The 15,176-nt window shown below is 36.8% G+C and overlaps 1 protein-coding gene across 6 annotated transcripts in view; it reads left to right on the top strand.

Annotated features, from left to right (window-relative positions):
• The window catches only part of KDM4C (lysine demethylase 4C), a 261,790-nt gene that overhangs the window by 225,039 nt on the left and 21,575 nt on the right, over positions 1-15,176 (top strand). For 5 of the 6 annotated variants that reach the window (XM_065662339.1, XM_065662337.1, XM_065662336.1 and 2 more), the window contains 2 exons: positions 1,707-1,892; positions 7,718-7,888. In XM_065662339.1, coding sequence (XP_065518411.1) covers positions 1,707-1,892; positions 7,718-7,888 — 357 coding nt within the window. The remainder of the gene's footprint in view (positions 1-1,706; positions 1,893-7,717; positions 7,889-15,176) is intronic. The other variant, XM_065662335.1, reaches the window with a different exon arrangement.

Raw genomic sequence — 15,176 nt, 5'->3', positions numbered from 1 at the left:
GTACTGAGGAATGGCTATTCTTACAATATAGCAGTTTGTCTAAGAAGTTCTTATTAGGCAAAACTATGCAGAAGAGAACAGAGAAGTTGGTCTCTTTTACAGAAAGGGATGAAGTTTTGCTCTAACTTCTGTGGATTTGGCCATTCCACTTAATGTGTTACATTTTCAGTTTTCCTGACAGCACTTACAGCTTCCCTTCCAGCATCTCTCAGTCCTCATGCTGCTTTTATTTTTCTCTGCTTTTCCACTTCTGGAAGGTGATAAGCCTTAAAATATTAAAATGGAAGAATAACTGTACATATATATAGTTCTAAGTGTGTCTTTTTCTGAACCATTACTCATTTAATGTAATGTTTTAGATTTCTGTGTCTCCCAAGATTTTATGATACCTTAGTAGGATGCTGATGAAACAGCTGCATTGTAATATTTGCATGTTTCCTGCCTTGTGCAAGTGCAGCCCATAATTTAAGGGGATCAGAATTTCCTGCTGTAGCATGCTTCCTCCAGTTACTGCTAATTTAGCTGCAGTTTACTTTTTTAATACTTTACCCCATTCTTTCTTCTTTTGTTCAGTGGACTGGTGAATTCGTGTGTAAGCATTCAAAAAGAGCTGTGTATCTGCATGAACTTGGTGTCTAGACATTGCACACAATAGGTTTCAATTTTGTTTTCTTCCTGAAATTCCTATTTTACTTGGTTCTGAATGTATGTATTTTGACTTACCTGAAAATGCCTAAATATACGTGAATATAAATGAGATGTCAGCATATAAGTGAAGTATCAGGAATATTTCTTTAGATGGCAAAATTATCTTCTTACTAGTCTTTCAGATCTGATGTTACTACAACAGACTGAGCTGAATTCTGGTCCTTTTGGTGAATGACAGGTAAAATTTTTAACCAAGTTCCAGGTGCCAGATGCTGCTTTTGTTTCTGCTTCTGCAAAGTCATGCAGGCTATTACCTTTCAGAGTGTGGATATGAAGGGAGAGTTTTTCATGTTCACAGTGATGTGTGAACTAGAACTCAGCATGACTGATAAACTTGACAGGGCTAGCACTTACAAAAAACATTATTTCAGTCACAAACTGAGTATTAGAAGTCATTGAAACTATCTTAGTGCTGAATTATACAGTAAAATTCCTGCAGATTTTCTTCAGAATATGGAAATTAATGGACAATAGAACAGAATTCACTGGCAACCTGGTAGGAAGAATTTGATGTGAATTAATTTGAAATATTTTGTATTATTAAACATACAGTAAAAATAAATAAAAATTACACTTACTTACATTCCTAGCACAGGCAGACAAGAGGGTGCTTAAAAAAATCAGTGATTAGCAAATTTAGAACAAATGGAAGTAATCACTACTTCAGCAGTATGTTTTCAAATTATTAAATTCACTGTTACGTTTCATTAAATAAAATGTCTTTATTTCAGAATAGCTGAATTTTATGATTATCAGTAACAGCTACATTTTTGTTAGCCATGATGAGAGCTACCAGAGGAAAGTTCCTGTATGCGATACAAGACAGTTGTTACAAAGCTATGTTGTAATTCATAAATATTGTTTCTTTTGTCATGCATATTGCACGACATAAGATGTAATTATTGAAGCGTAAATAACATTTCAGTCCTGGAGATACTTGCAGAAGTCACCAGACTTGGTGTAGTGTGATAAATACTCTGTTTATTTTGCTTCTACAGAAATGTATCTTGTGCAGACAAAGAATTAAGAAAACCTCTGGTGCCTGCATTCAGTGCTCATATGGACGCTGTCCAGCCTCCTTCCATGTTACCTGTGCCCATGCTGCAGGAGTGCTGATGGAACCTGATGACTGGCCAGATGTTGTCTATATCACATGTTTCAGGCACAAGGTCAACCAGAATGTGGTAAGGAATTTGTTTCCTTGTTTCTTAAAAAATGGAATTGCAGAATTAAAGTATGTTTCCATAGAATATGGAAGAAGGGATCCATGTGATCTATTATAGTATCTCCATCTATCATATTTCCATACATAACAAACCATTACACCTTGAAGGTTTTTCCTTCTACCGTTACCTGTGAGAAATGGTACTTAATATGCCTAACACATTTTTGCAAACACAGCAAAGATCTGGTTTTACCTAATTTTGACAGTGAACAGTGAAACAGTTTTGTTTAAAACAGTCCTATTTTTACTTGTTTAAACACTAAAACTGTTTTCTGTATATTGTGGCCACTTCCTTAGCCCCTTAAGTTTTCCACCTTCCTCCAATATATGTCTCTTGATACTGGAGTCCCCTTATGCTGTTAAACAATGCATATGATTTTCTTCACTTTATTTTCTTTTATGCTAAATGGTAAATTTAGCTGAAGTTTTGGATTTTTTTCTTCTATGTTGATACAGCACTTAATATAGTGGTATATCTCTCCTAGAGAGACTTTTTTTTTTTCCCCTGGTATTTTTGGATTCATATTAATTATTAGTAGAAAAACCTACAAAATGCCAGTGAAAACCAGTAGGTTGTTTAAATTCAGAATTTCAATCTGAAATAAATTCATACATTCAATCTCATGTAAAACTGCAGACTTTCTTAGTGTACTCTTTAGCTGGAATAGAAAAGAGGCCATTATTATTTTGGAGTAGAAAAGAAGCCATTATTATTTTGAATGGTAAGAAAGAAAACACATAGTTGAATGAAACACATTAGTAATACAGTAACATGGAATCCAATAAAATCCTCTTTTTCTTACTGGCTTTCTTCACCTGTATTAAGTAGTGTCAAAGACAAAAACACCAGCCACTAACTGGGGAGAAAAAGGACTTTGTGTGGCTACTGTTTTAGAGGTTTTGTGAAGGATGTTCAAAGTAGCTTGAATGAGACTAGCACATACTTCCCTGAAACTCAGCACCAACCTTTTTGAAAATTTGTGGTATCAACATTTTCATATGGATGAAATAAAAATCGGATTTGGAGAAGAGAAAGAAAACACATGCTTTTGTATTCCTCATTGGGCCAAAAATTGGAAAGATCAGATATTTTGTTAAAGAATCTTTTTCTGGGATATTCTTACCTTCTGGGACATGTGAGATTGCCCTATGTTTGTATATGCTCGGTTTTATACTCTGTATTTTGGATAATTAATCTAACCATATCTTTAAGCCCCTGGAAGTTTTTTCACCATTGGTTTTCTTGTTATGCTCTTCTTTTCTATTAGCTATTTCTTCGTGCAGAAATTACATTGCACTTCACCATTAGGCATAGCAGTATATCTTACTTGTAACAAACTTTTTTAGTTTCTGTTTTAACTTCCTTGCTCAAAAGCAGAACAGGGGAATTGTGCATTTTTATTTATTTTTTTTTTTTATTGTATTGTTTTTTTGTACCTTAAAAATTTTTACAGGAATCAGATTTCCTTGTTAGCAAAAAGAAAAAAAAAACAACTCTCTTCTGGTTTTTTAGCAGTTGAAAGCATTGTACATAAAGCAAGGACACGTCACCTCATTTCAAGGAAGCAAAATTAAACTGTCTGTTTTTCTACTAATATAGCCTCTAGATATTGTGCCTAAATGCTCAGTGAGTACCTGTGATTGCTGCGTTCTTCAAGTTAAAAAAAAAATATCTAACAACCCAAAACTCAGCAACCAAAGGATGGCTTCTGTGCACTAGGAAAAATTACGTTTATCTATAGTGGTATCGTAATATGTAAATCAATGAGGATGCTCAATAAAAAAGGTGTACAGATAAATGTGTATTGTTACTACTATTGGAATCATAGAATAGTTAGGGTTGGAAAGGACCTTAAGATCATCTAGTTCCAACCTCACTGCCATGGGCAGGGACAACTTCCAGGGCCTTAAAACACTTTTACGTATGGGGCATCCACAGCTTCTCTGGGCAACCTATTTCAGTATCTCACCACCCTCATTGCAAAGAACTTCTTCCTAATGTCCAATCTAAATTAACCCTCAGTTTAAAGCCATTACCCCTTGTCCTGTCGTTACTCTCTCTTACGAGCGTATTGCTTTACATCAGGCAAGGGCTTATTACGATGGTGAGGTGAAGTACACATCCGAATTATTTAGGGCTGTCATCTCAAGCAAATTGTGTCCACTCAGCAGTATACTTTTACAAGTGTATTGCTGAATATATTTTTCACTTGGGATCAGATTCTGTATTGTCTTTTGGATTTTTTCCTAAACCATCTTCTTAATTTCAACCATGGCAAACACTGGCAGTTCTGATTTAAAAAATCATCAAAAAGGCAATCAAAAGAGAAAGCATAATCCTTGCAATCTGTATCGTGCTGCCAGAGGAAGTAAATGTACAAGTACCAAGAACTGGACTTTCTAGATGTTGATACTACTTTTCAAAAATAGGTTCTTTACAGGTCCATGGACTCAAAACTAGGCATGACTCTTGTATTTGCTGAAGGCACAGCTTTAGAAATAACACAAAAATCTGCTAGCAGAATAGTTATTTTGTACAGAATGTTTTTGATTATTCCTGTCATGGCCTATGTTACTTTGTTATGTAAACTGGAGTGTCTATATGCAAGGAAAGCTCTGTGATTTACTGCTTCCAGGCAGTAGGTTGTTTGGGGTTTTTTTCATTTTTAATCTTTGGCTGTGCTTGTCTCTGGGCATGAAACATATCCCTCACATCTTTTTGTTATCAAACTGCAAGAATACTTGGAAATATGGTTGAGAATAGGTGCTGCAGATGGATATGTTTTGATTAAAAGAACTCTTTTGTGCACAAGGAATTAAGAAAAAAGAAGAAAAAGAAGTTACATGAATTTATACTGACAGGAAAGAAAAATCCCAATAGGATCCGTACAAGATTAGCAAAGACAGCACTGGGGGTCACAGAAAGCCAGCTGGAGGCAAACATGCACTCAGGTGATGTGTCATTTGGAAAGTGTGATCAGAAAAGGCCACCTAGGCAGCCCCAGTTACATGCATTTTGAATACTGTCTTTAGAAGGGGCAAAGATAGTTGCAAAAACCCACTGGACAGGAGTTGCAGAAACCTACTGTTGCTGCCTTTTGAGCTATTTTAAATTATCTTCTTCTGTTATTGGCCATTTCTTAGCACTGTCACACAGGGAACAAAGGGATGCTTTCAAATAAAGCTGCAGACCCTTTTCCTGCTGAACACCTGAGTAATGGAATGAGTGTCATTGTTTGCCAGGGTCTGCTAACTACTGCCCTTAACATTTCTGCTAACTACTGTCTATTAGCATTTCAGTGAGACTAAGGCATGCTTTAGGAAGGACATATTACCCAAAAATCATGAGCCAACATAGTTTTGAATTGTCATTCATAATTTCTATGCCAAAATTGGAGTTCTGAGAAGTAAGCTTAAAATGATGATGAGAGTTATGTTCCTTTATAAAGTAGGTTTCAGAATTTTGAGGATCCTCCATTTAAAACTCTAGTGACAGAAAGTTGCTATATATTTAGATATACATCAGATACCTATTTCATGGTGGTTATTACTATTTCATATACCATAGTTTATAGGATTTATTTTAGGCAGTGTTCAAGGCCAGGTTGAATGGAGTCTTGAGTGACATGGTTTAGTGTGTGGTGGCAAGGGGGTTGCAACTAAATGATCATAAGGTCCTTTCCAACCCTAACTATTCTATGGCTGTATGATTCTGTATATTTTATTTAACAAGATTTTTGTGTCCTGTCATACAGAAAATGAAGGAGAAAGATTGTCCCTCTTATTGACTTTTGCACACAGAAGGGGAGGTTAGCTATTTTTCTTTGTATCTTGTTATTTTCTTTAATTCTGCCATTATCCTACTTTATCTTTGGCTTCCTCTACTGTTAAAAGAAAATCATGCTTTTTAAACCACAGCTTTCTCAACAAGCTGGTAACTGCCAGAGCTGTTTCTTTAATCTGATAGACTCCCTTATGTAACAACTGTCCTTACTGATCAAAAATTACATTCTTAACATCAATAAATTCTTCAGATTTTCTGGCAGGAAATGTTTTCTGGGACATGCAATCAGTTACAGAGTCTGCTTGTCAATATTTTCGTGAGAAATAAATCAAGAGTCCTACCGAGATAACACAAAAAAATAGTCTTCTCCTTGAACTAGGTTGCATTTCTTTGTTTATTATTTGTTCTAATGAGCAATGGCACTTCTCTGAAAAATTTCTCATTAAATAAACCTGTATTGTCTCTTAAAATATATTTTGCCTTCCACCATCTCTGAAGAGTTCCATCTTAAGTCTTTAAAAACTTTTAAACCTTGTAATAGAGCTATTTCTCCTTCATCTTCTGTAATATATATATATAGGTAAATCAGTTAATACACTCTAGTTTTCTTCTTATCCCTCCTTCCCTTTCTGCCCAAATAACTGAATAGACTGAAGTAAATAATGGAAAGTTAAATTAACATACATATTTATATATGTTTCAAGATTGTGTAAAAAGTTCTATACTCCTATGATAATACCAGTAAAGTGTTACTTACATAGTTAATTATATTACTCAGTCTAACTATAGACAAGTGAAAAGAGGCAGAAACAATTTTGTTGTACATGTAAATGGTAAAATAATTTCTGAGTATGCTCAGAACATTATTTCTATCTAAATTTGAGGATGCTTTAGGAACGTCACTGGGTTTTACTATCTGAGGTGACCTCAACTAAATCCTCCAAATGCGTATGTCAGGCAGAGCTCTGACACACAGAGATTTAGCGCACTGCCTCCAGAAATGGTACAGAATATTTGTATTTTGCCTTAGTTTGAGGTAGCAAAGAGGTTTAAAAACTCTAAATCCCAGAAACTGGTCAAAGAAAGATACACGGTAGTGACTACAGACTCCACAAAACCAGAAGTGTTCAGGTTTAGGGTGTTTTTTCTCTGCTGCAGAAGCATTGACATTACTATTACTGCTTGGAATCTTAACAAAAGCTGTTATTGTTTCTCCCTTTGATATGAATGCTAAAAATTATACAACTAGTATTCTCCAGCTTTTCACAGATGCTTTTTAAGATCACTGTATCGACTTAAGAATTCACTGCCTGTTAAGGTTTGAAAAGCAGTGCTAATCGCTTTTCAAACTAAAAATTAATTACTTTAGCATATGTAGTAAAGTATTTCATGCTGTTTATATATAAAATAAATACAAATTTAGAAATATATAAATGTTTAGATTATTTTTTATTCATTATATTCATTTATTCTAAATTAAAAAAAAAATGTTTAATATATGCTAGTGTAGTTGACCCTGTTAGTAGCATTAAAAGAAAAGTTCAACGGATCAGATCTCACCAAAGCCACAATAACTCACTTTTCAATAAAAAAATGGGCATATGTGAGGTAATGAGTAGACAGCCAGGATCATAAGAAAGAAGTGCCTTCCTTGTGTTACTAGGATGAGAAGCTCTTATTTTTTCTGGTGAAGAAGGCTGCTTTTTAAGTCCCTTGGTGATACATTAGCTGGGAGCTGAGGTTTAACACTCATCAGCTGCAAAAATATTTTCGAGTGCTGTAATTTGCTATTCTTCAAATACCATTTGTTTTCTCCTAAAATGGAGAAATTCTCTTATGTAAAACAAATTTGTGTGATCACAATTGGAAGGAACAGTTTTGCATTTGAAGTTTTTACATTGAGTAGTGTTATGAATTCTGTTTTGACATTGAAGAATTTCAGATGAGTAACCTGGTATTTAAAAATTACTTTTTGTTTTAAATTCTTCCTTTTTTTCAAGAGAGCTAAAGCATGTGAGAAAGGCATTAGAGTTGGGCAGACAGTCATCACGAAACACAGGAATACAAGATACTATAGTTGCAGAGTCATAAGAGTAACATCGCAACTTTTCTATGAAGTGATGTTTGATGATGGCTCTTTCAGTCTGGATACATTTCCTGAAGACATTGTAGTAAGTACTTTTGTCAGATACCTGTTTGCCTGTTCTTGTGTTGTTGGTATGGGTTTTTTTTGGTTGATGTTCTTGGGGGGTTTGTTGTGTCTTTTTTTTTTTTTTTTTTTTAGTTTTTTTTAATTGTTTGTTTTTTGCAGTAGAGAGTTGGAATTTCTTTTGACCTTGAAGAGATAATGCCCTAATATTCAGTTCATGTTTGTTACTTTAGCTGCTGAGAATGATTATTTTCTAATGGGCTTCCAAATCTTGGTTGTTCTAATCAGTCTTTGCCATTTTACCAAATGAATAAAAAATAATCTTATAAAATCTTCTAATTAAATAAGAAATATGTATTTAATAAAGCATATGAGAAAGGGAATTCCATATATCCTTCTCTGTCTCTCACAGATAATTTGTAAAAATTCCTTGCAGACCAAAAAAGTCCTGCTGCAGTGGGAAGAATAACTCTCAAGAATCTAACAACTTGTTTACACCTTCTGATATTTAGTTTGTAAGATTACATTATTAATGATAAAAATCATCCGGGAGACAAATGTGTAGTTTATTGCATATCCAAAAAGAAATTGAGGTTTTGATTTCCCTTATGCACTTACATAAACTACCATGTTTCTCAGAACACAGAACTGCTAGAGGACCGTGTGCACTTAGCACGTAAGAAGAGAATTCCCAGACAACTGGGGAAAGATTCTGTTTCCCTTCACATTTGCAATGAATACACTGGATGTTAACCTTCCTTGTGTTCATCAGGTGCCGCTTGACTTCTTCCTCACAATAACTCTAATCCTTGTTTACTTCCTGAGCCTCTGAGTCTTTCTGCTGAATTGGTATTTTTTCTGCACCTTGTACAAAAAATCTCTAAAAGTTAAAGCATTCAGTGGACACTGGTATGCAAAAGTGCTGTTTGTTGCAAGACCACTTTTCACTTAGTCCCATGGCCTGTTCTGTATGTTGTGGGGAAGAACCTAGTATATGCAGCGATGAGGAAGGATATGCGCTTTTGTTGTGGTTTAAACCCAGCCAGTAACTAAGTAACTACGCTGGCAGACCTTTCTCTTCCCCTCTCCCTGGGTGAGATAGGGAGGAGAATCAAAGGAATGTAAAAACCATGCATTGAGATAAGAACAGTTTAATAACTAAAGAATAATATGCTACTACTACTAATAATGATAATTGTAAGGGAAATAACAAGGGAGGAAAATATAAGACCAAAAGGAGAAAAGAGAAAAAACGACTGTAAACACAAATGATGCACAATACAATTGCTCACCACCCACCAACCGATACCTAGTCCAACCCAAGTAGTTGTCTGCTCTTCTGGGTAACTTCCCCCAGTTTATATACTGGGCATGACATGCTGTGGTATGGAATACTCCCTTGCTAGTTTGGGTCAGGTGTTCTGTCTCTGGTCCCTCCCAGCTTCTTGTGCCCCTCCTCACTGGCAGAGGAGAAGGCTGAAAAGTCCTTGATCAGAGTAAGTGCTACTGAGCAACAACTAAAACATTGGTGTGTTATCAATATTGTTCTCAGAGTAAAGCCAAAACACAGCACTGCACCAGCTACTAGGAAGAAAATTAACTCTATCCCAGCTGAAACTGGGACAGCTTTGCAGCTCAAGTGACGCAACTGTAGGAGTACTACATATTTTTTTCCTATGAAAGCCTTTGAGCTGTTATGTTTTCTGCAGTCCTAATATTTTCCTGGAAGTAGCATTAGCTGACATATACATCAATGGAAATGGTACTGTCGTTCTTAGAGTCTTCTTAGTTATTGAAAAATCTGACGCCTTTTGAAAATACAGTATTTGGAAGGGTACATTTCAGAGCAGTGTATGGGGATTGAGCTGTTTACTTTCTACTGTTCTGAATAGAAGACAGCCAGCAAATCCCTCTTACATGTCTTTGAAAATTTATCCTTTAATTCGAAACACTCCAAAAGGCTCCATTAATCATAGAATCAGAAAGATATTCTGATTTAGGATGATCAAGATATTAAACAAATGTGGCTGTATTGTTATTAGAAACCTTTTTTCATATATGCTTGCATCAAGGTTCTGGGAAGGCAGAGATGGGAAACTCTTGCTGCCCTAGTGGGGTAGTCTGATCTGAAGCTAAGAATAAACATAATCAGGTCTAGATATGCCTCAGTGCTTCTCGGATAGTGGATGAACAACATATAATTGTTTGATGAAAACACCAAATGAATGTCACGTTCCTTAGAGAAATCTTGTGTTTTCATTAGATAATATACCTACAGCAGTTACTGGAAGGGAAAAAAAAAAAATAATGTTTTTTCTTCTGCCTGGACTAAAACTTGCTAATCCATGCAATGTGCGTATAAGGTGTTAGTGCCGCTGGGAGGACTTATTCATCAAATCTGGTGTGAAAGCAATGTTGCTGCCTATTGAAGAACTTATTTTTTCTAATCTGTTTTCACTTTTCAACTAGCTCACAAAGATAGCAGCAGCTTTCTGCTTTTCCAGTGTGTGCTGAATCTATGACATAATTTCAGCTCAGCTCACAATAGACCACAATTCCAGTGTTCAGATACAGTGATTTATTTTTAAGGGGAAAAGTAAGGAGCAAGGAAATTTCAGTCTCAAAGCATCATGAAACTCTGATTGCGTGTAAGCGTTCAATAACTACCAAAGCAGGGTATACATATGTGTTTCTCATATGCAGTTTTCTTGGTTTGTGTTAGCATTTGCTAAATAGTTGGTTTGGGTTTTATTTTAAAGTCTAGATGTTAGATAGAGACATAGCTATATAGATATTTTTATTTCAAGCTGTTGCTTGGGTACTGTATATGATTTCCGCTTTGTCAGAATTCCTTAGAATAATCGCACCTCAATTACAATGTTTAAACCCATTACATAGCTTGTTGATGTGCTAACCAGTCAAGGGTAAGAGGGTGCAAACAAGTATATGGGTACAATTTTTGGCGGGAAGAAACAGCAGGACGGCTTCCTCTGTGAGTAATGGAAAGACTGCAGTGGGAGGGTAGTACATGATATCTTAAAGGAGGTGGGATGACTGCTTCAGCAGTTGCAGGCATATAAGTGGGGAATGCATAAGCTGTAGTCCTGAGAAACTGCTACCAATAGATATCATGTATGTGTGCCACTTGCCACTTCTTGGAGAGTTAATGTCACACAGCCCCCAGATCAGTATCTGGAGGCGTACTGTCTTGCACAAGGTTATGCATTAGAGATCACAGAATCACAGAATCACAGAATCCCAAGGGTTGGAAGGGACCTCAAAAGATCATCTAGTCCAACCCCCCCGCAAGAGCAGGGTAACCTACAGTACATCACACAGGAACTTGTCCAGGCGGGCCTTGAATATCTCCAGTGTAGGAGACTCCACAACCCCCCTGGGCAGCCTGTTCCAGTGCTCTGTCACTCTTACAGTAAAGAAGTTCTTCCTGATGTTAACGTGGAACTTCCTATGCTCCAGTTTACACCCATTGCCCCTTGTCCTATCACTGGATATCACTGAAAAAAGCCTAGCTCCATCATCCTGACACCTGCCCTTTACATATTTGTAAACATTGATGAGGTCACCCCTCAGTCTCCTCTTCTCCAAGCTGAAGAGACCCAGCTCCCTCAGCCTCTCCTCATAAGGGAGATGTTCCACTCCCTTAATCATCTTTGTGGCTCTGCGCTGGACTCTTTCAGGCAATTCCCTGTCCTTCTTGAACAGAGGGGCCCAGAACTGGACGCAATATTCCAGATGCAGCCTCACCAAGGCTGAGTAGAGGGGGAGGAGAACCTCTCTTGACCTACTAACCACTCCCTTTCTAATGCACCCTAAGATGCCATTTGCCTTCTTGGCCACAAGAGCACATTGATGGCTCAATCGCCTCCTTGGCCTGCTCATTTAGGAGGGTATAAATGTACCTTTAAAAGGTACCACAGTACCTTTTTCTTTTTTTTTTTCTTTATTTTTATTTTTTTCCACAGTTAGTACCTGATGGACATATCACCATGTCTTGGTAGTTGTGTTTCTTTATATACTGTGTTTGTCAAAAATGCCTTAACAGCAAGTATATACATATATATGTCGCCTGGAATTAGAGCTAAGGATGAAGTTGTTCCCGTGTTACCTTACTAAAATTCCAAGTAAATGGGGAAGCCTTGAAGTATACTTGGTCACAAACAGAAATGCCGGACCAAATTATACTGATTGCAAGGAAGAGAGGAGGAAAAAGGAATAAAGTTGCAGAGTTGGGCATGCTTTGGTTCTGCAGGGAGGTCTGATTACAGGAGAGCTGAACACGCCTCTCCTGAATTGGCCATCCTTCCAGGCCACTTGCCCCAGTGTATGTCCTGGTCCTCCAGTAGCCAGTTTGCATGGAATTCTTTGCTGTTGTGGTTTCACTTTGTGGTTATCAAGCAAAATAGGTGAACAAAAATGAGTGTGCTTACTCTTGCTGCCATCGTGTACCCACAGTGTGTTTTAGTTTTCTGTTCAGTGTATAAATGTCAAGGTTCTCCACTGAGAAAGTAAACTGATCTGTGGGTTGTCATGCCCACAATACAAATGGACTTTACTTATTAAAATCTATAAATTGAATACTACCCTAAGCGGTATTGTAACTTAGAGAACTCTGCAGTAAATGTTGCTTACAAGCTAGAGTGTCTTAGAGAGTTGAAAGAGTGAGGTGTGTCAGGAAGGACACTTGGATGCTATATTCAGGAGATGCTATATTTGATTTGCAGAACCACAGTATGATAATTTTCTGAGGTCCTGATTAAATCCAAAAAGCATACTCTTGAAAAAGTCTGCATTGCTTCAGGTTAAGACATTCAAACTGCAGCTGTCAAAAGCAGGAGCAAGGAATTTTGTTTGCCTGTGTCAAATTGGTCCATCCAACATCTTGCTTGGTTATTTTTTTTTCAGTCTGCCATTGTTTTTTGTAGTGGAGGCTATCTTACCTGAAAAAACTCAAGCACCAAAAAAACCCCACCAAGCAGTGGATTTATTAATATACCAACACTGATACCTGGAATATTTAGCAGAATTATGCTGATACCGATGCAAGTACCTTCTTTCAGTAGTGGACCCAAGAGAGCCTTCAGTGTGAAGAGGATGGAGGAGATTAAGCACTTTGTGTCTATCAATACTTTAAATTTGCCACCGGCAGGGGACAGAGTAGCAGGCCTGTTGAGAACTCTGACAGCCAAAGTACTTCACTGAAATTATCACGAAGGCTACAGCTTACAGTGTGCACTTAAATTTCACAATGTCCAAAATTATTATCCTTTTCTTTGAAATAAAATCAGGCACATTTTAGTTGCCAGTATTTGAAGAAAAATCCTGCTAGTATGATAGCAATGTAATTTGAAAAGCTATTAAAAAAGCTCCAATGACCATACCCCACTTTTCTCAGCCAGGAACCTTCTTTGTAATCCTCTACCTCTGTCCCAGCCCACAAATGTTCACTTTACACCCTAAAAATTATGACAGGTTCAACATCTCATGACCCACACTCTACCATATTCACATACTGTGTGCATACTTGCTAATTTACCTTAGCTTTCTTGATGATTGTGGACTCTGAGATTCAGAATGATCCTTCATGGTCTAAATATCTAGCATGGGGTTGAAGCTGCATAGGCATTCGTAATCTTGGAAGTCACTAAAACAGTTGTAAAGTCAAAAGGGTCAGGCTGAATCCAGATTGTCCCAAAGATAGTCTTACTAAAGTAGTGAGAGACAGAATGGGTTTGTCTTCCTTTCAGATGTAGAACAAATGGGATTTAGCTGGATGGTTCTCCAAAAATTATTTCCTATACAGGCTAGCTAAAGGGAACGCTGGTTTAAAACCATAATGTGCCATTTTATAGGTGGGAGGTTTTGCATGTGCAGGTTAGAAAAGGTAGCTCACTTTCAGGGGCTGTGAGTGTTGGTGTTGAGAATGTAGCTTCAAGAACAGTCTTACTTTACAAGAACATTTTCCTAATGACTTTGCCCATGACTACTGACTTCCACTGTTGCAATAAATAGGTGTCTGCATATGTCTATGTGGACACTCAATCAACTCAATTTCTCTATATATTAACACTTTTGCTACAGCTTGTGAAAACCCGTACTGCTTGAATGGTGGACATTCAGAGACACTAGGCTACAATGTCAATCTTGATAGTCCATTAATGTCCACCTGGATATAAAAAAAAACGAAAGATTGATTCTAACCCTAGCAATTCCCAAAGGAGGCTGTGTTTTTTTTGAAAATCTGTTCTACAAACCAGATGTATGTGACTTTTCCTCCAACAAGCTCGTCTGGCTTTTTAAAATTACTAAACTCACTAGTTTCTAGCATTTTTTTCCAGTGGTTTCTCTTCTGTATGCCTTTCTCTCTTTATCACTTCTGGCAACTGTTTTCTGCTTGTCTGCCTGTTCAAATCAAAATGTTAAACAGTAGTGCCTACCTGCCTCCTTGTATGTGTGAAAGATCCATTAGACTTATGACAGACAATAATAGCTTATTCAGTTTTATTATACTGGCATGTAAATCTATAAAGAATGGCTAAAGAAACTAGAACTGTTGAATTTGCACTCTTTCTGGGCAATCTGTATATACTTTGGATGCACTCCAGTGTCACCGTCACCAGCGATTTCTGAGAATGTGAAATAGAAAAGCAAGCAATGCAGCTCTCAAGGTAACAAAAGGGTAGATTGTATTTGGTATAAACTTAGTCAAAAAGTCCTCAGAAGTATTTGTGTGATGTGGGAAAAGAGACCTAATGAATTATAATTAAGTTTAGCAATCTTCGGTTTATTTCTTAACAGAGACGACATCGAGTCTCTGAGCTGAATGATACATTACTCATGTTGCATTACTCATAATGCATTACTGTGCTGGCGCAGTTTTGTTTGCAGCATTATAAAATCATCTGCTCTGTAATTGAGCTTACTCATCAGAAATCTTGTATGCTTTGACCATTGACAGACAATTCTGCAAAATTCGAGAAAGCAAGTTTGAGATCTGCATGACAGGAGAAGACTTGGGTTTCTTTTCCTGATTAGATAGATTTATAAAAATTGTGTAATGTTTTATGGCTGGGTTTTTTTTTTTTTGTTGTTGTTGTTGTTGAATGCTCCAAATTGTTAAATATGTATATACCTTTTTAATAATTTAATTCGAGATTGTGTGAGCTGAGAAATTTTTCAACGCTTTTTTGTAACTGTGAACTTTTGCATTGGATTTGCAAGTGCTGATACAGAAAATGCTCTGCTTTGCACGTGCAAAGCATTGTTTGCATCTCCTGAATATTAAGACTAAT

The sequence above is a fragment of the Lathamus discolor genome, chromosome Z (assembly GCF_037157495.1).
Source record: "Lathamus discolor isolate bLatDis1 chromosome Z, bLatDis1.hap1, whole genome shotgun sequence".
NCBI classification, from domain to species: Eukaryota; Metazoa; Chordata; class Aves; order Psittaciformes; family Psittacidae; genus Lathamus; species Lathamus discolor.
Note: the sequence above shows the minus strand (reverse complement) of the source record. Positions and strands in the feature narration are given on the sequence as shown.